General features: G+C 38.3%; 1 protein-coding gene across 1 annotated transcript in view; it reads left to right on the top strand.

Moving 5' to 3' along the window:
• Positions 1-27,099, top strand: part of stau2 (staufen double-stranded RNA binding protein 2) — a 114,905-nt gene that overhangs the window by 48,386 nt on the left and 39,420 nt on the right. Inside the window, exons 10-12 of the mRNA XM_028434747.1 lie at positions 6,374-6,502; positions 9,457-9,520; positions 16,779-17,134. Of these exons, the coding sequence (XP_028290548.1) occupies positions 6,374-6,502; positions 9,457-9,520; positions 16,779-17,134 (549 nt within the window). The remainder of the gene's footprint in view (positions 1-6,373; positions 6,503-9,456; positions 9,521-16,778; positions 17,135-27,099) is intronic.

Genomic DNA, 27,099 nt, shown 5'->3' on the forward strand with positions numbered 1-27,099 from the left:
CTGTGTCCATACAGTAGATCTGTGAGCTCTGGGCTCCACTATCTGACCTGTGTCCATACAGTAGATCTGTGAACTCTGGGCTCCACTATCTGACCTGTGTCCATACAGTAGATCTGTGAACTCTGGGTTCCACTATCTGACCTGTCCATAGATCTGAGAGACCTGCTGTGTTCATACCTGACAAACATCTCATAGTTGTGTCATCTGCGTATATCTGATAATCACTGGCGTAAAACGTAGGGCTACCTATTATATTATACATATATATGTTTTACAGAAATCATCTTTGTGTTAAAAAAAATGTATCACAATCAAAGCACCAAATCTGTGGCAAGTTTTATCAAAATTCATCACATTTGTCACAATGTTTCAGTGAAAATCAACATTTAAAGATGGTTATTCTAATATAAACATATATTAAGTGTAGCCATATTTAACTCTATTATTACACTGACTACATCTGTCATCTCTATTTATCTTTATGAGTTTGAAAAAGTACAGAATGTAACTACAGTAGTGAAACAAATGATGTTTATTCATTCTTTTTATTTGTTTTAAAGCATTGTTTTGGTTGCTTGAACGTGTAAAAAAATGTGAATTTCCTTTTTTTTTGATGTTCTAGTAATAATTGTAATTATTTTATTTATTTGTTTGTGTGTTTTTATTGGTGGTTAAGTTTGACCACAGTTTAAACTTTACTAATAGACACTTTGGAAAAAGCAGTTTTGATGTGTTTTTTTCTAATAAGGTCACAGAATATTATAAGTTGAAAAAATGTGTGTTGACTTAGTTTCTAAGGGTGGATAATGGGATATATGGTAAACAATGTTTATATTAACGTAGAGTAGACTAAGTGTTTTCTAACCAGGGGTACGCGTACCCCTAGGGGTACGTGAGCACATTACAGGGGGTACGTGGAAAAATTAAGAATTTATTTCCAAGATAATGAAAAATGTTCTCTGTCATTTCCGTCAATAAAATGGTACGTGTGCTATGACTTGTTTTTAAAGTTTAAATGTCTATTTAAAGGAGACATTTTCAAAGAAGCTCCTTTTGTGGTAAATGTCATAAAACTTATATATAACACAGGCAGGTTAATTATTTGTTTTGTATTTATTTATTAACATAATTTATTCTTATTTTTTTCTAATTCCTTTTTTTCTAATTTCAACTTCATTATTTCAATATAATCATAATATATTAGTATTAATTATACCGTATTAATAATACAAATGTTTACTATATTATTTATTATATTTATAATTTTTATTGCCTTGAAGGCAACATAATTATGTTTAATTTGAGATAAATAAGAAGATAATGCCTGAATATTAATTGTTCAATTTAAGAATATGAAATAAAATGACTCTACTTTTGGAGAATCGTGAACACGTATAAGTGAGGGGGTACTCATGGTATGACAAAAGGCTCAAGGGGTACACAAGACAAGAAAGGTTGGGAACCACTGGACTAAGAGACACTTCAGCAGATTTGATATTTTCAGCCATTGTTTATTTTTAAAATGGAAATTCACCCCAATTTTCAGGCCAAAAAAAGAAGGAATATTGGATCTCAGTACACTTTAGTGAGACAATGCATGTCTTAAAGGTATTTTATTTTCCTATGTTTCTCACTACCAGTGTCTCTGATTCCCTATGAAACACTTCTGCACAGTGTTGTTATTTTTACAGGTGCTGTTAAACTCTTTATAGCTCAGTTTTTATTCAGGGCTACAGCTTCATACCTTTGGATTTTAAAGAACACAGTCTGTTTTCTGTACTTTATCAACGTAGACGAACGTTGCTATAATAGAATCAAACTTTATGATCTGGAGACAATAACCAAAGCTGTGCAGGAGTCCTTGTTTATTAGTAGTCTGGTAAATAGAGACGAGTCTGATCAGATATCACAGTTACCCACAGTGATTGGAACCAGTGTGTCTCTAATTGAAAGCACACTTTCTACACTACCGCCCCTTTTTCACACTTGTTTATATGTTTTTAGTGACGACGCATAAAAGCAGTGTTTGTAGGTTGCATAAAAAGTCACAACTTTATCGTATGATACTCCAAAGCTCAGAATTCCTTGAGATAACTGAAGCATGTTGGTTTTTCTACCCTACAAAGCATGTACAGTGTCTTCATTTAATTGGTTTATTTCAAATTCGATCAAGCCGTTACAGCACTAAATGATGAGCATGTACAATCTGCATGTAGTTGATGTGCTACTGAGACCGACAGCTTTTTAATTTTAATTTTACAGAATTTTTGTTGTTTTTAATAACAAATCAAATGATATCACTTGAATTTGCTGCACTGGTTAAAAAAATTGGCCAAAAACCGAAACACCAAAATAAATAAATTGCCAATTTTTACAACCATTGTATTTATGGCTTTGAGTGTGTATTAGCCTCACTAAAATTTAAGCATTGCAATTGCATAAATTCATGTTAATTATTAGTTATTCAGCTCTGACATTCCAACAATGCACAATATAAAATAAAATATTAAATAACATGTTTACCGTCATCGCCGCGTGGGTAATTTCTTGTACGCGCTGCTTTATTCCTACATTCAAGTCATGATCTTTCTAACATTGATCGACTACAGTCACGTTAAAGTGCAGAGGATCTGAATAGATCTCTGTGAAATGTGCGCTGACTGACGCTAAAGCCTTTTTTATGCTTCTGACACATAGTCAGGATATTTTGTAGGCGCGCAGGCTATGGTGTAGTGGTTAGCTTTGACGTGTAGCTACGGCATCGATGTGCCATTTAAAGAACCTCACAATTCTATTCAATTACCATTCAGGGGGCTACAATTTGATCATTCTAGATTTGTGATTCCTTTGTTTTTCTCACTTTGTGGCAACTTCATACTTTTAAAGGTATATGTGTTGGTGTCCATTAATTAAAGTAGCCAAACAAATTTATCTTCATTATCTTTCATTGATGTCAAATCAACAAATTGGACAAGAACCATATTACAAAATAAAAATATTATCTAATTGAGCTCTCATAACACTTGTGGAATTTGGGTTTTTTGAATAAAAAGTGGATGGATTAATGAACACAATGAATAATTAAATCATGCCAGGGCATGTAAGTGTCGAGGTAAATGTGCAGCTACTCATCATCATCATTGCTCAAATCGTCAACATACTCCGTTGTGCTGTTACTGTGGTAGAGAACGTTCTCACCACTGAGACACTGATACTGGGAATGTACAGATACCTTTGAAATCCTAGGATACAGCCCTTGATTCTTTCAAATGCTAGCTTTTAATCCTGATGAGTGAATATCACGCTAACTAACTATAGCCAAAGAGTTAGCTACTGGAACTTTGGTTCTGCGAGCAGCGGTCGTGTTCCTGTCATTTAGTTCTTATGAAAAACAATCGTTTTTGAACATTTATGAATCCCTATTGAATCGTCACGTGTCGCGATGAATCTAATAATCGATGTATTGGGACACTTCTACTTGAGAGTGTACATTTCATTGTTTTCACTCCGTGCTCCGTCTCAACCTCTGCTTAGAAGAGGCTTTAGTGCTCAGATCTACTGAAATACATGTTGTCCCGTATCCAGAGCTTGTGCTAGCTAGCGTCATCACAACATCCTATTTTGGCCAGGTTGTTTCGGTGACTAAAGTTCTTAGCCGAAAACCAGGGCCATTTTCATCCAAAAACTTTCAGTGACCAAATTTTGACTTGTCTAGACAGCAAATCCCATGTCTGACCAGTCCAAGACAAAACCAGGACCTTTAAAATGTGGTCTCTATGGTCGTTTTTAAATAGCTATTTCTGCTATTTGGATGGGAAAAACTCCAAAATCATGGACCATTGTACAGTTTGGGGTTCTTTCATGCTTGTTTTTGGTGCAGTCAATATATTTACAAAAGTCAACTCCTCCTACTTCACTTAGAGGTGGACAAACAACAACAACAAAGAATAGCATACTGTTTATTTCCACTGCAGTTTCTACTTGTCTTGCTTTTTTTTTCATTCATTTCTCTCGCTCTCTCTCTCTCTCTCTCTCTTTGTCTTTTCTTTCACTAATCCTTTCTTTCATTCTATGAACAGAGCTTCTCTTAGCATCAGGCAGTAATTCAGTCTCAAACCTTTTCTCCATGCCTCTTTGATACACACATTAGTGTGTGTGTGTGTGTGTGTGTGTGTGTGTGTGTGTGTGTGTGTGTGTGTGTGTGTGTGTGTGTGTGTGTGTGTGTGTGTGTGTGTGTGTGTGTGTGTGTGTGTGTGTGTGTGTGTGTGTGTGTGTGTGCGCATTCCACTCTCTCTTCTTAAATTTCCACATTGTTTCCCTTCGGTAAAGCAGCGTGAGCTCAAATGAGTCTCTGTCTTCACGTCTTTTATCTGCATCATCAGTGGTTAGAGAAAAAGGCTCGTGCACCTTGTGCTGGTCAAAGTAATGGATTACGAGTACTCAAGCTACTGTAATGAGTTGCTCTTATGGGTACTTGTGTTTTTTTTTAGTATATTTTTAAATCAGTCATTTTACTAGTACTTAAGTACGTTTTAAAAGAATTAACCCTCTGATGAATATGTATAGTAGGCGGAGCTCCCAAGGAGAGCAAAAAATGTGAAGGGGAAATGCAAATAATTTAATGCAGGGGAAGCAATGCATTTCATCAAATCTGGACTTCATTCATTGCTGCTTCTGTTTTTCTGTATACATTTAGCACGACGTACAACCACGCGATAACTGTTAAAGCTTTTTGAGCAGGGATAACAGCAGTGATATTTGTGAGGACAGGGGTAGGGGGGGAGGGGAGAGGAAAGATGACCAAGGGATGGCATTTTCTGACCTCAAGTTAATTTATTTGGGATGAAAGAATTCACAACGTTTTAAAACCTTTGCTGTTTGGTTTCCCTGCCGTGGCTGGGGAGGACACAGTGGAGATCCTCACTGTCCATGGCCGGATGCTGCTTTTCCTCCAACAGGCCGTTTTTGTTGTTGTAGAGTTGCACTTTATTATCTGGCTGCATTATAAACATAAGCTCGCTACCTGTCCCGGTCGCCGTGTCGGACTTTACTCATAGACACGCACACACATCGCTCCTCCATGGCTCACTCTCACACACGCGCATCAGCTGCGCACCTGCGCCCACTCCGTCACTCACATCCACGCACATTTCCCCACTGCGGAATGAATCAAGAATCTATCTATCATCTATGTAATTCATCCATTTTTCTATTAGCTTCCTCTACTAACACCTCCAATTCTGCTGCTTCAAATTGTTTTTTTCTCTTCCGTGCACTCAGCTCTCCTTCACACTCCATGTTGAACATAACACATACAAAACACTCATTTAAATAGGGCGGTCTACACCACTTCTGCATGTGCACTAATCATTGCTGCAGGTGAGAAAACTGCATCACCAAAAGATTTAGACATAACTGGTTTACCACCGTTTATTTCAGATAATAGTGAATAGTGTTTGAGTCTTCTTGAGCTGATCACAGAGTTTGGCCCAAAGTGTTTGTGAACAGTTAAAGTGTCTGTTTGGATAACATCAGCATTTCTGCTTAGATTCCACTCTGACAGCTTTATTAGTTTGGATCATGAAAAACAAACACAAACTCAGGATTTCAGGGTGTGTTTTATGTCATACGGCTGACAAGACCCAGAAATCTGGATGTTTTCCACATATATTTTTAATTGAATACATTGTTCTCGTAGGAGTTCTTATTATTTTTCTTCCGCAACATCTTTATCCTGCAACTCCTCCTAGGTTATTAATGCAGCACTAATGACACGTATGTCATCACATAGGGACAATGTCAAGGATGTGCAGTCGACCTTTTTTGGAGCCAAAATGTCAAGGTCAAGGTTGTGTCAAAAACCAGAATTTTCCCCATCTCTATGAATATTTATCGTACGAGTTCCATGCTTACATTTATAAAAAAACTCATCTCAAGTACAGTATTTTATTTAATTTGACCAAAGCTGTACGACCTACCAGTAAAAAGATTGATAGGGGTCAAAGTTCATGACATCATAAAAAACTTTTTTCCTATAACTTGGCCACAAATTGAGATACAGTGCTCAGACTGGTACCATTGAACATCATTTCCTTTCAATGTGTGACCTTGACCTTCCCTCAAGGTCATATTTCAGGTCAAGGTAAATCTTCTGTTTTTCCTGCACTATTACTTTCAATTTGATTAGTAAAAAGAACAAAACTTGTCAACAAATCCAGATACAGGTTGTTATTTTTGTCAATTCTTTCAATTGCCAAATACGTATTCACCTTGTGAATACAGGTCTTGCGTAGTATTAGAATATGTTCTCAGAAATGCAGCCAGTGGGGATGATTGAGATGCATGTTTCTCATCTATATTCTCATCTCTATAGGTGAAGGTGAATGACGAGGTTGCCACAGGAACAGGGCCCAACAAAAAGGTGGCCAAAAGGAACGCGGCCGAAGCGATGCTGCTGCAGCTGGGGTACAAGGCCTCCACGGTGTCCCAGAGCCCCACTGAGGTACCACTCTGCCTTCAAAATAAAAGAGGAAACTACAAGACAGGGATACCCAACATTTAGTGGATCGTGACCCCCATTTTAATATCACAGAAATACTTTATTTTCCTTCTAGAAGTATGTATTTTTCCCTTTTTAGTAATAAACATGAGAAAACAGCGTGACAGGATATACATGATAGTGAGAGAGAGAGAAAACTGGGAAATGGGAAAAAACATGTTGGGTCCCAGATATTCGAACAAAGCCAATAGAATTCGTTTTTGATCATGTTTGTTATACTGTTACAAACACAGAGTAGCCAGGATTAGTTAACATTTACATTATATTATTTCATTTACTCATTATTATTTGATATTTATTATTTATTTTTCTTGATAATGAAACCTTGATCTGTTCTCTAGCGCCACCATCAGGACAAACCTTTACATTAGAATTAATTAATACGTGACGCTCCTGGAAACTGGATGTCAGCCAATCAGAGATCTTTCTACAAACACATGTGCTCCACGAGCTGTTTTTGGCGTTACCCTCGGTAGTAAAAGTGTAATGACGGACGTCTAAGCAGAAGTCTCCATCACGGCGTTAGACACAACAGTTACACAGCAAATCAAGTGAAAAAAGGCAGACGGAGGTTGAGAAGCAACAGTTTAAAGCCACAAACGGACCACTCTGTGTCCTCGTGGTTCCCTGTGACTGCACAGGGTCGGCCGCACGTAGCGGTGTCAGAGAGCGAGCGATGACAGACGGCATAAATCATGTGTAAACCTAAGAGAAGCTTATTCAAGGTGAATTAATTTTGCATTCTGGATGCGGAGTGAAGGTTATCAAGGTGCGTTCAAAGATTACGTTCAAAATCATTGTAAATGACTGGATCTAAAGCGACCTCCCTTCAAGCGACTTGAAACAAAACCTCCCCCGGCCGTCACTGTCTGTAGAGCCGAGGCAGCAAATTCAATTTCGGTTTCAGTTTTAAAACGCAGCGGAGCAGAGAGAGGATTCTACAAACTGCAGCGTTAATCAATTACAAAGTCTCTAATTACTTAGATTTTTTTTTTATTGAGTCCCACCACTAAATTGAACACAACAAATCAAAATGTTACTAGGGCAGATTAACTGCCTTCTTACATTAAAACTGCATTTCTAATGTTATATAAGCGCTACGGATGCCTGTGTGTCGCTCTATAGATAAATATGAATTAAATGGGATCCGTAGTCCTTTTATCTCCTCAGCACAGACGCATGCTAGAAGGCTGATATTCAGTGGGTTCCCACAGCAACCGACCTGTTACATAACACACACTCGGCTCCACTCAACCAAGTGTGTTTTGCAATCAACTATCGATCTCTATCATCTTCATTCACCTTGTTGGGTTTTTTTAATCAGCCTACGAGAGCAGAATCAGACCTAGAGGACGTTACATAAGCAGCTTATCTTCTGAATGTTAATTATTAGCTGAGATATGTCATGATGCATATGTCGCACAGATAGAAGATAGAGAAACAACAGAATGACTTGATGCTAAACAATAGTTAATACAGGCTTTAGTGCACGCTTGTTAAATCAAGTGTTCTTGAAGCTTGATTGTGTTTAAACACATGTTGATAAGCTGTAATTACATTTTCCACCTTTTAGCCAAGAAGCAAAACATCTCTAGTGTTTTTCAACCACTGTGGAAATAAAAAATCTTCACCTAATTAGTCTAAAAACATATTTTGAAAACAAATTAATTATTGTGTGTAAATATGCCATAGTGCTGCTGTAAGCCCCTCCCCCGTCAGCATCACAGCAGCTCCTGACCTCAGCTGTGTAAATAAAGATACATTAAAATGTGATACTCATAGAAATCTGGTTAAAAAAAATTAAAAATACACAATAAAAACATCACATCCATCCATAACAGCCTTTGGATCAAATCTAACACTGTTAAAGTTTAATAATACAGAACCAAATAGAATTATCAAAAAATTATCATATATTTATTCATTTATTAATAATAATGATAATAATAATAATATATAAATACAATATTACATTATGTAATACATTATATAAAACAAAGCAATATTTAACATAATAGATTCTACTTCGTCATATTTAATGTTTTGTTTTTTTAAACTTGTGGTAATTTGACCCCTCCCACGACGTGTATCAAGTATGTAAAATATGAAAGATGATTAAAAAAATAAATAATGATTTGTTTTATATTGACGACGCTTTGATAAGAATGACTGCAGATTAATGTAGGTTAATTGCACTTTTTATTTGAAAAGAGAAATATGAAAAATCCTAAACATTTTTCTTTGTGTTTATTTGATTCCTATTCAATACACTTTTCAATGAAAAAATGTAGCTTAGCTTTAATAAAAAAGGCTGAAAAACACTGTTTTAGTCCCACTGAAGCCCTGGTGTTTAGACTTAAAGGAGATAAATGCTGATACATTGCAGAGCTGTTGGATCCCAATAAGAGTTGGACGGCCTACTTTTGGTCGGATCCTCAGACAACCCTTAGCTCTAGTGTTTCAATGATAGCTTGTAGGTCTTTCTGGGATCTGTCTCTCACTACATTCCCACTGTGGGTTATTGTTTTTTTAATGGGAGGGGGGGGTTATTGTGTGCTCATGTAGTTCCTTAACCATCTGACACATCAGAGGTGGTTTCCCTTTCACACACGTGTTGTGTTTGCGGTGGTGTGAATGTGCGCGGGCAGACACGCATACCACAGCTGAAGTAACGCGTTAAATGAAAGGCTTTTTGAACGCTGACAGCTGCTCTAATTAAGTAGCTGCTGTGAAAAGACACAAGGCTGCTTAAGCATCCCCTCCTGTGGGCGCTCGTCTCTTTGTGGACACGACACAAGGAAGGAACTTGTCTGACATGCGTGAAGAAACTGTCCCATCCAACCATCTACATCTCTCTTACCTCCTCCTTTTCTCTCCTCGTCTCTGCTTTACTACAGATGGACAACAACAACAAAGGCTGGAACGGACAAAAGGCGCCTTTCACCGAAGCCACAAGTAACAGTGAGTATCGGCACGTCTTCCTCCATCACTCCCTCCATCCTGCAGGTGGTTTTAGGGCCGGAGACGGCCCTGCGTTTAATCTCAGCGACTGGTCAATGGGCCTCTGACTGTCACATTAATTGGCCGTGCGTCCTCGTGGTGGAGCCTGTGAATTAAGGCTCTTTCACACAGGCTTACAGCCCCAGCACGTCCCCCCCCACACTGCCTTCCTGTGCTATAACACATAGGCCTTCACTCAGGATTAACACACACACACACACACTCCTAATCCAACACACACATATGATGAGGGAGGATGGGAGATCTTATGAAATCAGAGTTTATACAGAGAAAGAAATAACTGCATAAAACCACCCCCTCCATCAGTGAGACTGTTTGGAAACATCTCAATCACAGCTATTATAAAGCTGGTTAAAAAGCAGGAGTAAACACGTTTCAATCATCTTATATGTATAGAAGATGATTGAACAACATGTCATACCCTGCCATGTTGCATATTTAGACACATTTCCACACTGATTATTATGCTATACATCAGAGGTAGGCAACTTTCATCACAGCGGGGCCACACTAATGTGTTTGTATTCACAGTTACACAGTGGACGTGGGGCACACACACACACACACCGGCAAATTAAGACAGCCAATCACAATAATTGCATAAAATGATAAATATTGGCAGATCCGATATAGCCGATCAGATTGGTGTAAACCCTAGTAATTGTATTTGGCAATTGAAAATTGCCAAATACATTGTTCTCGTAGGAGTTCTTATTATTATTATTTTTCTTCCGCAACTCCTTTGTTGTGGAACTCCTCCTAGGCTAATAATGCAGCACTAATGTAAAGGATGTGCAGTCGACCTTTTTTGGAGCCAAAGGTGTCAAAAACCAACATTTTCCATATCTCTATGAATATTTATTGTACAAGTTTGATGCTTACATTTATGAAAAGCTCATCTCAAGTGGAGTATTTTATTTGACTGAAGCTGTACGACTTACCAGTAAAAAGATCGGTAGGGGTCAAAGTTCATTTTTCCTATAAAAAAAAAAAATATATATATATATATATTATTTATTTGTTTATTTTTTTTTACAAATTTGCCTTTCTTCCTTGATTATCAGTGGCTTTACCATCTCTATGTTGACAGTGTTACTTATTAATCATTTTTTGGGAATGATAGGAATTTGTGTTCATGTGCAGTATATCAATGTTTATATTAAATATATCTGAGGATAAAGTGGGGGAGTGTACAGCATAGAGTGCTTTTTAAAATCCCCCAGTATCAGCATATCGATCCTATTTCATATTTTTGGAAATAGTACATCAGAGTAAAGCTGTCGACTCACGCTGCGTGACCCTATTTACTCCTATAGGTTTCTTGTAGTTGTATTTACAAACTTTACTTCAAACACTTGGTTTTAATAATGATATAAGTATTTAAATATGTTGTTTCATGGTTTTTAATCTTGCACAGATGTGTTAATAAACGTATTAACATCAAAGTAGAATCACTGCATCTCTGTTCTGTTAATATTCCTGGAAAAATCCAATAGATTTCTGTTAATTGAAAGTCAAACATTGGTTTATTGGATTAAAATGTGCCGTCGTCACTAGTCTAACGTTGTCTTTTGACACGGTGTGTTGCATCCCCAGGGTTGTTGTGTTTGCTTTGTTTCTGTTGACACTTAAAAACAGAATCCAGATGAGAGCTGAGCCTCCATCGCTAACATTCATTCCGCTTATTTGACAAAAACTGATTATTTGCTTCATGTTTATTGATGATTTTTCTCTTGTATAAACTATTTTTGTGACTGTGGTTTCTATGGAAGCTCAAACTCGGTACATTACCCAATACCTCCAAAGTCGAGCCTAGGGTGAACAAATGCTTCCTTATTTGGTCAACATTTCCATTGTTAGCTTGATTGGGCCCATGGTACAATGCCATTTCCATTTACTAGATCGTATTCTCAGACTCTTTTCTAACTGGTTGTTTTTATTGTTAGCCAAACCACACGGAGCCCTAACCACGCTAATGTTTTTTCATATAAACACCATTCAACACTCATTTACACAGACACAGCTGCTCTGGGTTTTCCTCATGTGTCGTGCATGTGGTGTGTTTGCTGCATGGATGAAAGATGTTCCTGGTTTGATTGACGAGGTAATAGAAATAAAAACGGTCATTTTTGTGTTGTACCATTGGCGTATTGAAGTTGCTCCACTCTGTTAGCCACGCCCACATGAATACTGCCAACATCACGAGTATGATCTGCCAACCCAGGCTTTAATCACAATCACCTTCATATTTTGTTGACGGCCATTCAACATATTATATTGCAGCTTTGTATGAGAACACTGCAAACATCTACCACATGTGTCTGAATGTGCTTTGGCTCTCAATCCAATGATGGATTACAGCTTCGTCAGCGTTGGTGTGTGATTGGGAATGTGATTAGGTGAGTTTATATAATATATTCTTCATATACAACTGGTCAAAACAACCTTGTATCTCCTTACTCTTTTTTGTATCTCCTTACTCATCGTTGGCCACCAGTGATCCAACCACCTTCACTAACAAAGCTGAATTATTTCTGTTTTTGTTAAGGAAAAGTTGCCTTACACCATAGACCTTACACCATGGAAGATTCCATTACATTTTGGAATCAATTTACTGATTCTGGATCAGTGTCAAAAATCCCCACATATCTGTCATGGTTGACCAAATTAAGAAAATGTCAGTTCTCGCTTCGTAATTGACCGATTTTTATGAAATTTGTCTGGTTCCTGAATTACCTCAACATGTTTCATTTTATATGCAGCAAAAAAAGTTTTTTACTCAACGATTGGGGAGTCCGTGTCATTTCAACAAATTTTCTTTCTCAAAAAATTCCAAATTTTTTCCCAATTGTTCTGTAATTATTCAATAGTGACACTGTACAATTTTAGTTTGATTGGAACAATTTAGTGAGGGGGGGTATGTGTTGATTTTCGCATGTTCTTTTTTTCCATTCTCATCTTCCAATTTCTCAGGAACTCCAGCACATAAGAAAAAAAAAGTGTGGTATAGTAATAAGCTCCACCTACTCGCTCAGAACATAGAAAAATATCTGCTACACATCCTATCTGGTGGGTCTGGAACATGTTTGAGTCTGTGATCAGCTTTAAGCTATGTACATAGACTGTTCACATCACTAATGATATGCATTGGTTCTTGGGTGACACTCGCATGAAATCTAAAATTACTGTTTTTATTGGTCCATAACTGTATGTGGGAATGTAAGAAAAAAAATCCTGATTTCTATTTTAATTTATAGTATTAATGCAGTGACCGTAGGAAGTATCTCCTGCTATAGGAAAGTGGGAGGTTAAGTAGCTTTGTCATGGATGGTTTACATGGGAGCTTTAATTCCTCTTTAATTCAGAATAAAAGTTAAATCCTCTTTAAACTGACCTTGGAAACACTTAATTCCTAATTCAAATTTCATTCTGAATTATACACACACACACACACGGTTCACCCAAAGCGAGCAAAAAGTGGCGTTGTCCCGGCCGTGAAGCACAATTCCTTGAGCCCCCTTGTCTTAGCTCTGCTACCCCGACACAGAGCCTCTGCCTGGCCCGCTGCGCACGCTAGGTGCACACACACACGCGCAGAGGGCACCCCAGCCCCGGGCCGCCACGGCGCCCTAGCCCAGGACAGGCTGCCCCCGGCCGGACACCATCCGCCCCGCTGCCCACAGAGTGATTGGCTCAGGTGTGCCCACAGGCTGCCTCTAACCCGGCCAAAGCCTGCAAAGGCTCAATCCACAGCGATGGCGTCATCAGTTCTAAAATTTCATAAAACTGTCCCCTCTCGGTGGACAATTTCATGAAATAATTTATTAACGGTATCATTGCATTCCAAACAAATTTGATGATGCACACCCTTGAACCAAGCAGCAGCCATGTTGAAAGTCTCAGCTCTGTCTGTCCCTGAACCGCAGAGATATTTGAGCCATACACACACATTTATTGCTTTTATAGATAGAGATAAAAATTACTCTTTCTTGGGATAAAAAACACATTTTCTTCATACGACTTCTTCGTTTTTATTTATTTTGGACCCCAACTTTGGGTTATTTCTCGCGAAAAATGAAAATCCCGAGGCCATTGTAGCTCGGCTCTGTGTCTGAGAATCATTTGTTTATTAGTGTTTTCACTTACAGCATAAGAACTATAAAAATATTTTACCAGAAAAAACATTTGTTTTTGAAAACATATATTCTGAGAGCCAGTAGAACTGTATTACTATACCACATTTCAGTTTAATATGTGATGTAGTTCCTGAGATATTGGAAGCTGAAAATGGAAGAAAAATAAGGAAGTGCGAAAAATTTCATAATTTTTTGTGACCAAAGTACATGGGATGTCCTGAAAATAGTTTTTATAATTATAAAAACAATGTCTTTACATATGAAACTGCATAGCACAGAAATGTCTTCCAAGCCTTTAAAGTGTGAAGGATCACATAACCATTGAAAGCATAATTGGTGCTCTCTGAGTTTTTTTTGTATTGATGCTGTTATTTTATTGAAAAGTTTCCCCCTGCTGACCTGACTGTATTTCACTACCAATAAAAATGCATTTTTTTTTTGCTTATGTAACACAACATGGCAGAAAGTAGGTAGATGTGTCAAAGACTCTGTGTTCATTACTTTTTTTTTCTTTGACATAAATCCTGCCTTAGGCTCCCACTCTTCACGGTGTATAGTGTGTGTGTGTATTTGTGTGTGTGTGTGTTTAAGTGTCCTTGGGCCTATGCATGACATTGCTACAACAAACAGGAGGACTTAAAGACGGGAAAAAGAAGCACGAACGGTGATTTTTCTCCCTGTTATTCCCAGGGGTATTGCAGCAGAGCTTTCATTTGGGTTGCCACATTTCATTTCCTGCTGTGCGTGTGTGCGCGTGTGTGTCCGTGTGTGTGTGTGAACTATGTGAAGGTCTTGCTCCGTGCTGGTGATTTATAGTGGTGGGCTCCAGGCCTATCTGTTTTCGATCAGTCTCATGCTTGGCTCTGGCTTGGCTCCAGTTTCTCCCCTGGCCCACCGGACACCGAGGCTGGGTGGGGACCCCTCTCCACACACAAACGGGGCCTGGAACATTGAACAAGGATACACGGATACACACGCTGTCCCTTCATGTCTTTGATTTCTACTCGCCTCCACTACATTTACACATCTTCCAAGAACGTCAGGAGCAAACGCACGCCTTCCCTTTTACTCTCAATCACATGCTTCAATGCAAACATGCACACACGCACACACGCTTGCTTATATCACATCGACCGCCCCTCTCCCCCCCTTTTCAGCGTTCTTGGTCCATTGCTGATGTCATGTTGGCGAACACTTTCCTCTTTATTTATGAAACCACTCTCTCGCTCTGCTTGCGTAAATTGAGATTAAAGTTTTCATAGTGATTGGGGGGGGGGGGGGGGAGGGGGGGAGGTGAAGTCTTCTCACTTGTGTCATCGCTTGGCGAGGCTAAAGCTCGTTGTAGAGTGAGTAATCAATCCCTGGAAGAGGAATGCACACTTGATGATGAGAAGTAACTCCTACGCTGTAGTAACGTGTAATTGTGTTTGTAACGTTGTGTGTGTCTGGATGTGTGATGGTGAATGTTAACTCCTACAGGAAGTGGCCTGTCATTCATTCTATCCCTCGTAGCGCTGTGGCCCAGCTGTTGGCCCGCACACACACACACACACACACACACACACACACACACACACAAACAAGTCCACAGACACATGAACAGACACACTTCCAGCTGCTCTTCCTGTCTCTGGTGACCTTGGCTTGGCTCAGATTCTCATCCACTCATCCCCACCTACTCCTCCTTCATCCTTTATCTCCTTTATTTTTAATTCTTTTTCTTTAACTTATAATTGTTTTCTTTCCTCCACAAAAGTTGGACTGGGTTTTCCTTCCTCCAGATGTGTCAAAACTGCTTAGTTGATATTGGTCGTTTTATTGCTCCATTTATTTCACTTGGATTGTTTGACTATTTGTGCCTTTTCCAGCAGACTTTTTAATGGTGTTTGGCAGAAGTCAAAGTAATGGATTATAAATACTCACATTCTTGTCATTGAGTTGTTTTTATGGGTACTTGTGAATTTTTTTAAGCATATTTCTAAATTGGTCATTTTACAGAAGTAAAGCTAATTTGTTACATTTCTACCATTAGTGAGTAAATTATTTTTTTTTTTGTTTTAAAATGATTTAACATTGTGAAACTACAAAAAATGAAATGACCAGAAAACAATTAAATGCATCACATCATAGCCGACCAATCAGATTAAACGTCTTTACACCTCTGGTGTTTGGTCTTGTTAATCCACAGGAAACTACGTTGGGTGAACAATTGTCTACGTACCTCGTTCCTTAGAATTCAGTGAAATGACTCGGTTCCACTGAGTAAAGAAATGGGGCCCCCTGGTGCCCCTGTGGCACATATGGAGTAATGAGCCCCATTCATATATTGGTATGTGTTAATGATTCGGTACCACCAACTTTAATGGAAATTGCCGAAAAAAGGAGGGTGGGCCCCTAATCAAATTGTGCGAGACATAATCGTAATCCATGTTGAATTACCTTTGAAACGATATATCACACAACTATGTTCCCATAAACCTGGAAAATACCGGAAGTGAACAAAAAACACTCCATTTATAGAGTATTCATACCAAACTGCATTCTGATCTAACGAGAGCTAACGGAGGAGTAGCCATTAAAAAATGGGTACACGTACGGGGTTATGGGCCCCATTTATATATTGGTATGTGCCAATGATACAGTACCAACAACTGTCATAATATTTGACTCGCAAATAAATAAGAAATCGACTTTTGTTTTTTGTTTTTCTTCTTTTGGCCCCTCTGGGCCCCAAGTAGAAAATCGTGCTCAAACATTGATGCGTACACATCTATAGATTATAGCTACCAAATATCAGCCTGATCTGTTCATGAATAACAGAGGAGTAGTGATTTTAACTAGTGTACACAACAAGAAGAAGCAGAAATACAGTCTGGTATCCTGGTCTAATAATACTCATATACCGACCATAACTGACTGGGCTTCTGAAAGAGTCAAATTAAATGAGTTGCTCCTCCACAAATAAAAGAATGTATGGGAAACACTGAATCTTAACTGTTATTGTTTTTTCTCCCATTCTTGTGTTCTAATCAGCATCTTCTGTGTGTTTTTCTGCCCTCCAGCCCCTAAAGGTCTTCTCCATCTCAGTCCTGATGTGTATCAGGAGATGGAGGCCAGTAGGAAGCAGGCTGGTAGTGCTGGGGGTCCTGGTCGCCCCTGTAGCGGCTCAGTCAACTACATACCATCTAAAGACATGGGCCCCTGCCCCGCCCCGCTCCCCCCAGGTCACCCTCCTTATTACAGCGGTTCATCCACCTCACCCAGCCAGACTGCCACCATGGCCCGGGAGCTGCTGCTAAACGGCCAATCACCCACCGCTGAAGCTTCGCTGCCTCTAAAGGGGAAAAACCTGCCCTGTGGCGTCTCTGTGCAGCCAGCGCAGCAGCTAGACTACCTGGCCCGCATCCAAGAATTCCAGGTAAAACATGATCAAATACACACAATCATCTCTTCCACTGGAGGGCTATTTAAATGGATCCTCCACTGTTTTTTTTTCTTTACAAAAGTGTCCTAAAACTTTTTAAATGTCCTTATTAGTAGATCTATGTCTAACGAAACACATTATTATGCACCATATTCATTTAGTTAACTCCATCTTGAAAACATGTGATTGATGATGTCACACGGCCCCACTGCCTGTAAACATCCCATTGTTTTCTATTGGAGTGAAACATTCAGCCTGATTTTTAGATCATTTAACAGCTTTTTAGATAATTTAGCAGCTTTTTAGATCATTTAACAGCTTTTTAGATCATTTAGCAGCTTTTTAGATCATTTAGCAGATTTTTAGATTATTTAGCAGATTTTTAGATTATTTAGCAGCACAATACCAATTTGTGCTGCTTTTTGTTGTCAAATACAAGGCTCAGAGCCAAACCCGGCCCTTTGGAGCATCCATTTCGGCCCGCAGGAGAAAGTAAAGATAACAGAAGAAACATGAACCACTGTGTAAATGTAATGCAATGATATTTGCATGTGCTCACTGTCAATCGATTACAAAATCATTTAATTTTCCAAAAACAAACGAAAGTTTTTCGGCAATTTCCATTAAAGTTGTTTTCTCATTTATTTGAGTCAAATATTACGACGGTTGGAGGTACTGAATCATATACCAATATATAAATGGGGCCCATTACTCTGTGTACGCCACGGGGGCGCCATTTATCAATTGACTCCTCCTCCGTTAATGCTCGTTGAATGGGCTGTAATCTGACGTGGATTAAACAATCTCATAGTGTCTGTTTCATCCCAGTATTGGTCTAAACACAGGCCTGGGTGGGGGGTAGGGGGTGGGGGGCTATACCTGCTAAGCTCTCCTTTGGGTCTGAGTGTAAAATATCCTCTAGTGGAAGCTCTGACCGTGGGGTTGTGATCATGCCAGCTGGGAGGAAGGATGCTGGCAGTGTTTCCAGTGTGTTTGTGTGCGAGTGTATTTGTTATTAATTTGGCTGGCGTGTTCAGTTGTTGGCACATGGTGGTTTGTGAGCTGGAAGCAGAGCAGGAGGTAATGGACAACACATGGAGTGGAAATGAAAAGCTGAGGAAAAAGCCAGCAACAGATAACGTAACATATATACGTTATAATTACATGAAACTGTCTTTTTTTAGTTCATTGTTTTACGTTTACGTCCTTTCTCGTTGAGATGTTGAAAGGTTTGATCTGTACGTTCTACTCACCAGGTGCACATTAATCACATTCTTTAATAGAATCCTTAGAGGCCGCTAACGCTTCCTGGTATTAACCGCTACCTCAGTCAGCAGTGGACAGGGAAGTTTTATATAGACGTTTAATGATTGATGGAGATTTCATGATTTCCCTCTCAATCACCCATTCATGGAGCATCTGGGCTCATAGAAACCAAGTCTTTCTTCCTCTTGATATTAACTCTAGACTTTGTGGTTTTTACCTGTGAAAAGCTCTATAAATAAAGATTAATTACTACTTACTTACAACAACAAAGAAAGGAAACAATGGCTGTTAAAAATTAGCAAATAAAGCAAAGCAATGCTGCATAAATGCTTTTGTTTTTAAAACAAAAGGACATCTGTGTTAAGCTTTAGCTTCACATGTGTCAAACTCAAGGCCCGTGGGCCAAAATCCGGCCCTTTAAAACATCCAAATTGGCCCGCAAAGGAAAATTAAAATGGCTGAGGAAACAGCGTGAATGACCAAATAATTTAGTTGTGGATATCTCAGTAGTATTAACATTTCTGAAATATTAATTTTACAGGAATTTTGGCAATATTAAAAAAGTAGATACTTTTCATGGAAATATTTTTTTCTACCAACAATATGTTTATTATTTTTAGCTTTTACAGCACACAACAGTACAACCTCTCAGACACATATTTGTGCTTCTGTTTCTTCACAAATATTGACAAAAGTGTACAGGGACTTCAATAATTCCAAGAAAAAAGAAACAAAAAGGTAAATTGAAAAAATAAGTACAGTCCCCAGTCCAATAATAGACTAAAGAACAGCTCACACATTAAGGCTAATTAATTAGTTGTTAAGTCATCCATTGTATATGACAAATAAAAGCATGTTAACACTAACTGACAGGGTTCCCGCGGATTATTAAAAAGTCTTAAAAGGCATTACATTTATGGATCTAAAAATAAGTTATTAAATCATTCAAATGTCTTAAATCAATGAGTATGATTTTATGATCGTAATTAGTCTCACATTTCAAAATAAATGGTAACATTCAGTTTTTTTGTTTATTTTTTAATGTATAATTTACCGTAACATGGCTCAATCATGACAGCGGAACCAACTACAAAACGCGGTTCCACAGGGACTCTGAGCAGATGCACGTCATGCTTGTAGCAACTTTCAACAACATGAGGAAATACCCTGTCCAATGGAGATTTTTCTTAATAGTTTTTATTTTTTGTATTTTTGCTGTTGTTTTATAGATTTCTGGCTGTTTTAATAGTCATCTTATGTGTTTTGGAAGTGATTTTGATTATTTTAGTCTGTTTTTTTGTGTATTTTACTGATATTTTGTTTATTTTTGTTGTTGTTTTATAGATTTCTGACTATTTTTATAGTCATCTTGTGTGTTTTGGAAGTGATTTTGATTATTTTAGTCTGTTTTTTTTGTGTATTTTACTGATATTTTGTGTATTTTTGTGTGTTTGCTTTGGGGGTCGCCAGTTTTGAATCGGGGGCTTTCGCCTTTATTGGTCATATTCTGTATTTTATTACAGATATGTAATTTCTCCTTTACATTTAACCCATCCCTGAGGAGCAGTTGTTGTGCTTACTGTGAAGTTGGTCTTAACATTATTCAAATGTCAATAAAAAGTCTTGACTTTAATTTGACTGAAGCTGTAGAAACCCTGAACTGAGCTCAACCTGGAATCTAAAGCAAGCAACAATAAAAAAAAACACCAATTATAGTACAAGGCATCGTTTTTGTGGGCAGATGACTTTTTTTTTTCACAAGGAAAAATGGAAATCTGATAAACTAAAACCTAATTTTTGGGTCCTGCCATCTCTCAAATGTTGACGTGACTCGACAAAAACAGAACACAAACTTTTCCACGGTGTTGTTTTCATGTACTGTAAAATTCCGTCACTCGGGAGAATTTGGTCAATCAAGCCGTTTTTTCCTAAAACCTCCAGAACACATGGCTCTGAACATAACAGCTTGGTTTTAACTCAGCCTGCACACCTGGAAAGAATGATTTTGCATGCATTCCACTTTTATTTTCTACCGTTGCATGCACATATTAATAGTGATTGCACATTGACCACAGGAACATGTGGGGTGTACGGTTCTATACAGGCTCAGTGTGATAATGGTCACGTTTACATGGGAGCTTTAATTCCTCTTTAATTCAGAATAAAAGTTAAATAAAATGCTTGGATCCACCAAACGAGTCTGAATGTGTATCTCTCCTAGGTAGAGTCAAAACTGCGAAAAACAAATATGCGGTGTATAAACGTGCTCATTTCATTGAAAACGCGTTTTATTCCACCGAGTCCGAATGTGTGGCTTGTTTTCAGCTAGCGGCCGAATTGCGCCCGAGGAAATTTGGTGTGCTTCAGCAGCAGGGTCGGGTTTATACTAATTAGGGCTCCGTTACGTAACGCAGCTATGATTTCTGACCTGCCCATTAAATCCAGAACACAGAAACACGGTTTGTGAAGCCTTGCTCCACAATTACATTCTAAATGTTTGAATGACTTTGTACCCTGCCCTGGGGCAGACTGACAGAAGTGAGGCTGCCATAGTGCGCCATACGCCCCTCCCACCACCACCAACACTCACTCACGAGGGGTACGTGATGGCACTACAGGAGGTACTTGAGAGAGAAAGGGAGGAAATTTAACAAACAAAAGCATGTTATTTGATCATGTTTATTTTTAGATAAAAAATGATAATCATGGTAAATATTACCAGCAACTCACAGAAACATGCAAAATAATATACTGAATAATAAAAAGAACAAAAATCCACAAAATGACACCAAAATACACGCACTGAGTCAGAAAAATACTTACTATTACCAGCAACACACAACAAAGACACACTGAATGAGAGAAAAATACACAAGATCACTACAAAATACACAAAAACAACAAAGAAACAACCAAACGACAGCAAAAACACACACACTGAAAGAGAATAATTTAAAGAATACTAACAACACACAAAAACACACTGAATAATATGAATATGAAATGATAAAAACTATAGAAATAAATCTATGCAGGAGGCACTAAATACTGTTTCATTCACTTATTTACAAAATGCGATTCTTTAGAATGTGTGTTATCACTGATTAATTCATCATTATGATCGATAGATGTTTTTTCACAGAATTCTGACTAAAATATTGTAGTCAGACATAAAGGGGGGACTTCAGAATTCAGGAGTAGGAGAAAAGGGGGATAGTAGAGCCAAAAGAGTTTGAGAACCACTGGTTTGAGGTATAAAACCTACAGTAGAAAAGCTCATTCCAGTCCACGTCATGGAGAATTAAGTGGTACATTTGAGCTCTGTTCGCCATTCAAAGGAATAATAAAGCGTAGATAATGATCAGCAGAGTTATTTTATCTCATCACTTGTAGAAATAGGAGGGATTGACTTGTGTTTTGCTGGTTTTTAGAAATCCCCTGGTAATGAAAACACCATCGCTGGCGGGCGGCGGGTGTTGATATCCTCAGAGCAGTTCCCAGGATTTCTTACACTCTCAGTGTTTGCTCTTCCCTCTCTCTCTCTCTACGTTTCCTTCTTTGGATGTTTTCAAGCTTCACTTCTTCAAATGTTGCCGACTACACTTTCTCTACTTCCCCTGATATCTCTCGCTGTCTTTATATCAACATCCAATGCTTGATCTGCTAGAACTGATCAAAGGCTCAACAGTTTGTTTCCAACCTCCTTGTCGTCATCCCGTTTCTCTATTCAGTGTTTACTTGTGGATTTATGATAGAAAATACACTTTAGGATGTCTAATCCCACCACATTTCATGAGTAGAGCGCTGTGATGGCTTCCAGCTGCGCTCCGAGGCATATTTGTCTGAGGAGCTGAGCTTGAAGACCCATTTTTTTTTTTCTCTGCGGTATAAATCAGACCACTGACGCTGCACTGGCTCGTTGTGGATTCTCAGTTTACATGGTGGCCAAGTAGCACGCATGTTTATGCATAGATGTTTTTACACCACAATCAAAGCCATTATCTAACCTTTAAATCAAACGCTTTCACTTGCATACACACATTTAAATATGCAGCATTTATGTGTGTGTGTTTCCTGTCTTTGTTCTCCTGTATTTTGATAGTTAAGATCATGTTTCGTGTGATTCTGGCGGCGGTACCGGTTGTGTGTCTGCACATGCTCAGAGTGTTTCTACCTGGTTCTTTGGAATTCAAAAGAAACAAATCTTTTTATCTGTGCATCAGCTAGAGTTAGTGACAGCTTAATGATGGAAAAGAGAAGGAAACGCTGTTTTTTTAAAGGCTCAAATCTCCATGGGTATACAGTATATTGTTTTCAACTAGAACAACAATGGGCACACAACAGTTCAAACTGTTCCTAGACTAGTGTTTTCACATTACAGCTAGTCTGTACCACACTATTGTTAGTATTCAAAAAGTTTCTTTCAAAACAAAGTAAACTAGGCTAGACCTGTATTCTCAAGGTGAATACGTGTTTGGCAATTTGAAAAAATTGTCAAAAATAACAACCTATATCTGGATTTGTTGACAAGTTTGTTCTTTTAGCTAATTTTAACTTTTAATTAAGACTGAGCTTGACCTTAAATATGACCTTGAGCAAAGGTCAGGGTCACACATTGAATGGAAACGTTGTTCAATGGTACCAGTTTGAACACTGTATCTCAATTTGTGGCCAAGTTATAGGACGTCATGAACTTTGACCCCTACCGATCTTTTTACTGGTAGGTCGTACAGCTTTGGGCCAATGAAATGAAATACTGTACTTGAGATGAGTTTTTTATAAATGTAAACATGTATGATAAATATTCATAGAGATGGGGAAAATTCTGGTTTTTGACACAACCTTGACCTTGACATTTTGGCTCCCAAAAAGGTCGACTGCACATCCTTGACATTGTCCCTATGTGATGACATACGTGAGATGAGCTTTTGATAAATGTAAGCATCAAACTTGTACAATAAATATGTGTTGTGGAACTCCTCCTAGGCTGTTAATGCAGCACTAATGACACGTATATCATCTCATAGGAGAAATGTCAAGGATGTGCAGTCGACCTTTTTTGGAGCCACAAGGTCAAGGTCACGTCAAGTGTCAAAAATCTAAATTTCCCATATCTCTACAAATATGTCTTTATCTGATTCAAAACGAGCGTCTCCAACAGCTTTAATGTAACAATGGCTGATGGATCGTTATACAACTTTAAATCTGTGAAAATGTGCAGAATCTTTAAGGAAAAGCTACTGAGTGAAGCAGAGTTCTTGTGATGAACTGGCATCAATGGACCTAGTGTAGCTCTCCTTAGAACTCTCACTGTGATCCAGTGCACCAGTAAGTTTCTTATTTTGTTGGTTTTTAGCAGCGCTACCAGTAAAAGGTGAATTCACAGAGAGCTTCAAACACTCTTGACCCCTGAGGTTTGCTGCTCAACTCACTTGTCTTGGACCTCTAATTGCTCCCAAAGCAACAAAGAATGGTGAAGTCAATAGTTTTTTCCCGTGCTCTTTGGCTACCTGTCACTGGCTGTTGGTTTTTGCGCAGAATTGCTTAATTAGTCTTGCTTTTATGGTGTGGTTTGGAACACCTTTACAGCACACTGAAGTTAGTGTTTGTTTTTTATGGTTACCTTGACGGCATCTACGAATCCTCGTTATTTGTTACTTTGCTCTTTTTATTCAAGTTTATCCATTTCAGTCTTATCCGAGAAACACGTTGTTCGTTAAGTTTTAAACGTTGGCAATGATTTTATAAACGCTGGTTTCCTTTTCAGTTTGTTCATGTTGATGTTGGTTCTAATGAAGAACAAACAGTAGAAGAAGAGCCCTGGAGCTTTGGAAGCCACATGTCAGAGGTCATTCCACGTTAGTGCCGCCTCTCAAACGCAGGCCTTGCATAACTTTGCTGCTTTTTTGTCTTTAGAGGAAGCGGATTAGAGGCCGTTTTCCTCCTGTGTTCTGTGATGTACTCTGTGATGATTAGTTGGGTCTGTTTAGAATGCATCCAAACATGCACTAAAAACAGACGGCCTGGATAGGAGATTAGACCATGTGCTTTTAGGATGCTCGTTAGTTTCGGGGTTTTTTTGTCGAATCATCGCATGTAGAATGATGTCATTTTATTCTTTGATAGTTGCAGTAAGTATCCCCCACCCCCCCACGCCCCAGGTCAGATTACCTTATAAAGTCCTCCAAATAATCACACAATTGCATCAAAAACCACTGGAGTGATGTTTGGTGTTTTAAGCAGAATGGCAGGTGGCAGAAATGCATCATGGGAACTGAAATTCTCCAGGAACCTCATTTATAAAGCTTTGCTCGTGCAAAAAATGTGGCTGGAAAGAGGAGTCCGCCACTTCCTAAGTTTGGGATTTATGAAAACAATGGTAGTGTAAGGATGTACGTACTGGTGTGCTAACTCTGAACCTGGAACACCAACACTGATGGTCCATTGTTCTATGAATCTGTGTTAACCACATGTATTTATTTATTCATCTGAATAATATCCACTGTTATCCAGGAAAAAAGCAGGAACAATCAGTTTAAACTTGGTTATGACAAATCATGAATGTGTTTAAATTGGCAAAAAAAAAATAAGCATGAAATATGGTGAAAAGAGGTTAAAAGTGACAATAATGGGTCAACATGTGACATTTGGTGGAATGGGTTTATAAGTGCTGCAAATGCCTTAAAAGTGGATAAAAATGTGCAGTAAATGTATTGAAATTTGATGTAGAAGTGTCAGAAATGGGAGTAATGTAGCAAAAATGCATTAAAAGGAGCAAAAATATGGCAAGAAAAAGTGATGAAAATAGGTTAAAATATGCAAGGTTTGGTGGAGTTGCAGAAAAAGGATAAAAAATAAGCAAACACTGGCTAAAATTGTTCAGAAAATAACCATAATACAGGTGGCTGACACTTCCCCATCAAATTTCAATATCTTTTCTGCACATTTTTTCACTTTCTCAACATGTTCTTATAGCACTTATAAACCTTTTACACCTAATGTCACATATATTAACCATTATTGTCATTTTTAACCTCTTTTCACCATATTTCATGCTTATTTTTGCCAATTTAACTGCATTCTTAATTTGTCATGCCCATCATTTGCCAGTTTAAACTAATTATTCCAATATCAACACTTTAAACCCTTTTTACCACTATTTCTGTCTGTTTTTGCCCACTCTAATTTGCATATTCAAACCAATCTCTGTTGTTTTTAAAATCACACTTCACCACGTTTTCCACCATTTTTGATCACTTTGAACCCATTTAATTTCTGATTAAAACCAGTATTTCCATCTTTAAGATGACTATAATAATAGTAAACGTTCCTGGATTACAGTAGATATTATTCAGATGAATAAATACATTTCTCCTTTATTCCCCCTTATAGATGGTCCTGTCTCCACATCAGGTTTAAAGCTGATTCAACCTTTTTTTTAAAGTTAAATTATTTAGTCATTAATTGCAGACATGTGCACGGGAGTGAAAACATCCTCTCTAACACGAGGAAAAGTCATATCTCCTCACAGCAAAGGCATTTCCACAGAATTCCTCTTTCCTCCAGCGCTGTTGAAAGTCTCAGCTGAGTCCTGACAGCCTGCAGCACATCAACTAAACCCAAGAGTTGTTGATCACACGTAACACATTACAAGCTCTCAGGCCTCTTTACATAACCACGTTCACGTGGCCACATAAACTTATAACTTTAAAAGTTATAAAAGTATCTGAAATTATCTCCAACTTTTCTAACACATGATTAATTTTACCAGACGTTTATATTTCCCCCCAATGAATACCCGTCCCTAATTATTATTTTACCTTTCTCTTTCATTTCTTTTTCTCCTTTCCTTTAAAAATTTTAGACTTCAGAATTTATTGGAGCTTAGCATGTCAGGGAAAGCCTCTTCACTGCGTTTATCATCTCTACAGATAACACACCACATTCCTTCATTTATCTCCTCACAGGCAGGTGTGTGCGTGTGTGTGTGTGTGTGAGAATCCTCACCAGCTTACACCTGTTTTCTATTCATAACATCGAGTGATTGTTCATATCTTTTACTTTTTATTACCGTCACAGTGTTTGGACTAGTGTGTGTTTTTATATGCACACTTCTGTTGGCCGTTCTCACTTATCATGATTCATCTAGAGTTTAGTGTGAAACCACTTCTGAACCTGTGGAAATGTGCACTGGTTTTGTTTAACCCACTCTGAGTCACTTTATGTTTCTCTGTCTTTTTTATTATAATTATTATTGTTATTTATAGTTTAGTAGTTTTTGTGTCGTTTACAGCAGTGTTTCCTAATCTTTTCACAGTCCCTGTACCCCTCCACACATTTAATCTGAAGCCATGTAACCCCCACTCCTGCACACAAGCGTACAATAAAAGATCCATCAATCCATCCATCTTCATACCCGCTTATTCCCGTTTTAACAGGGTCGCGGGGGTCTGCCGGTGCCAATCTCCGGCTCTCATAGGGCGCTGGGCGGGGGTACACCCTGGATAGGGCGCCAGTCCATCACAGGGCAAACAATAAAAGATCTTATTCAGAATTATCGCTATGATTTATTTTCTACTGGCTTTTCCAGTGAGAAACAATCTCTTCATTTTGAAAAAAGAAATCCACCAAACATTTATTGACTGCGTCCAAATAGTCCCTCCTATCTCCTTTCCTATCCACTGTTCCTTCAC

This window comes from Gouania willdenowi, chromosome 20 (assembly GCF_900634775.1).
Source record: "Gouania willdenowi chromosome 20, fGouWil2.1, whole genome shotgun sequence".
NCBI classification, from domain to species: domain Eukaryota; kingdom Metazoa; phylum Chordata; class Actinopteri; order Blenniiformes; family Gobiesocidae; genus Gouania; species Gouania willdenowi.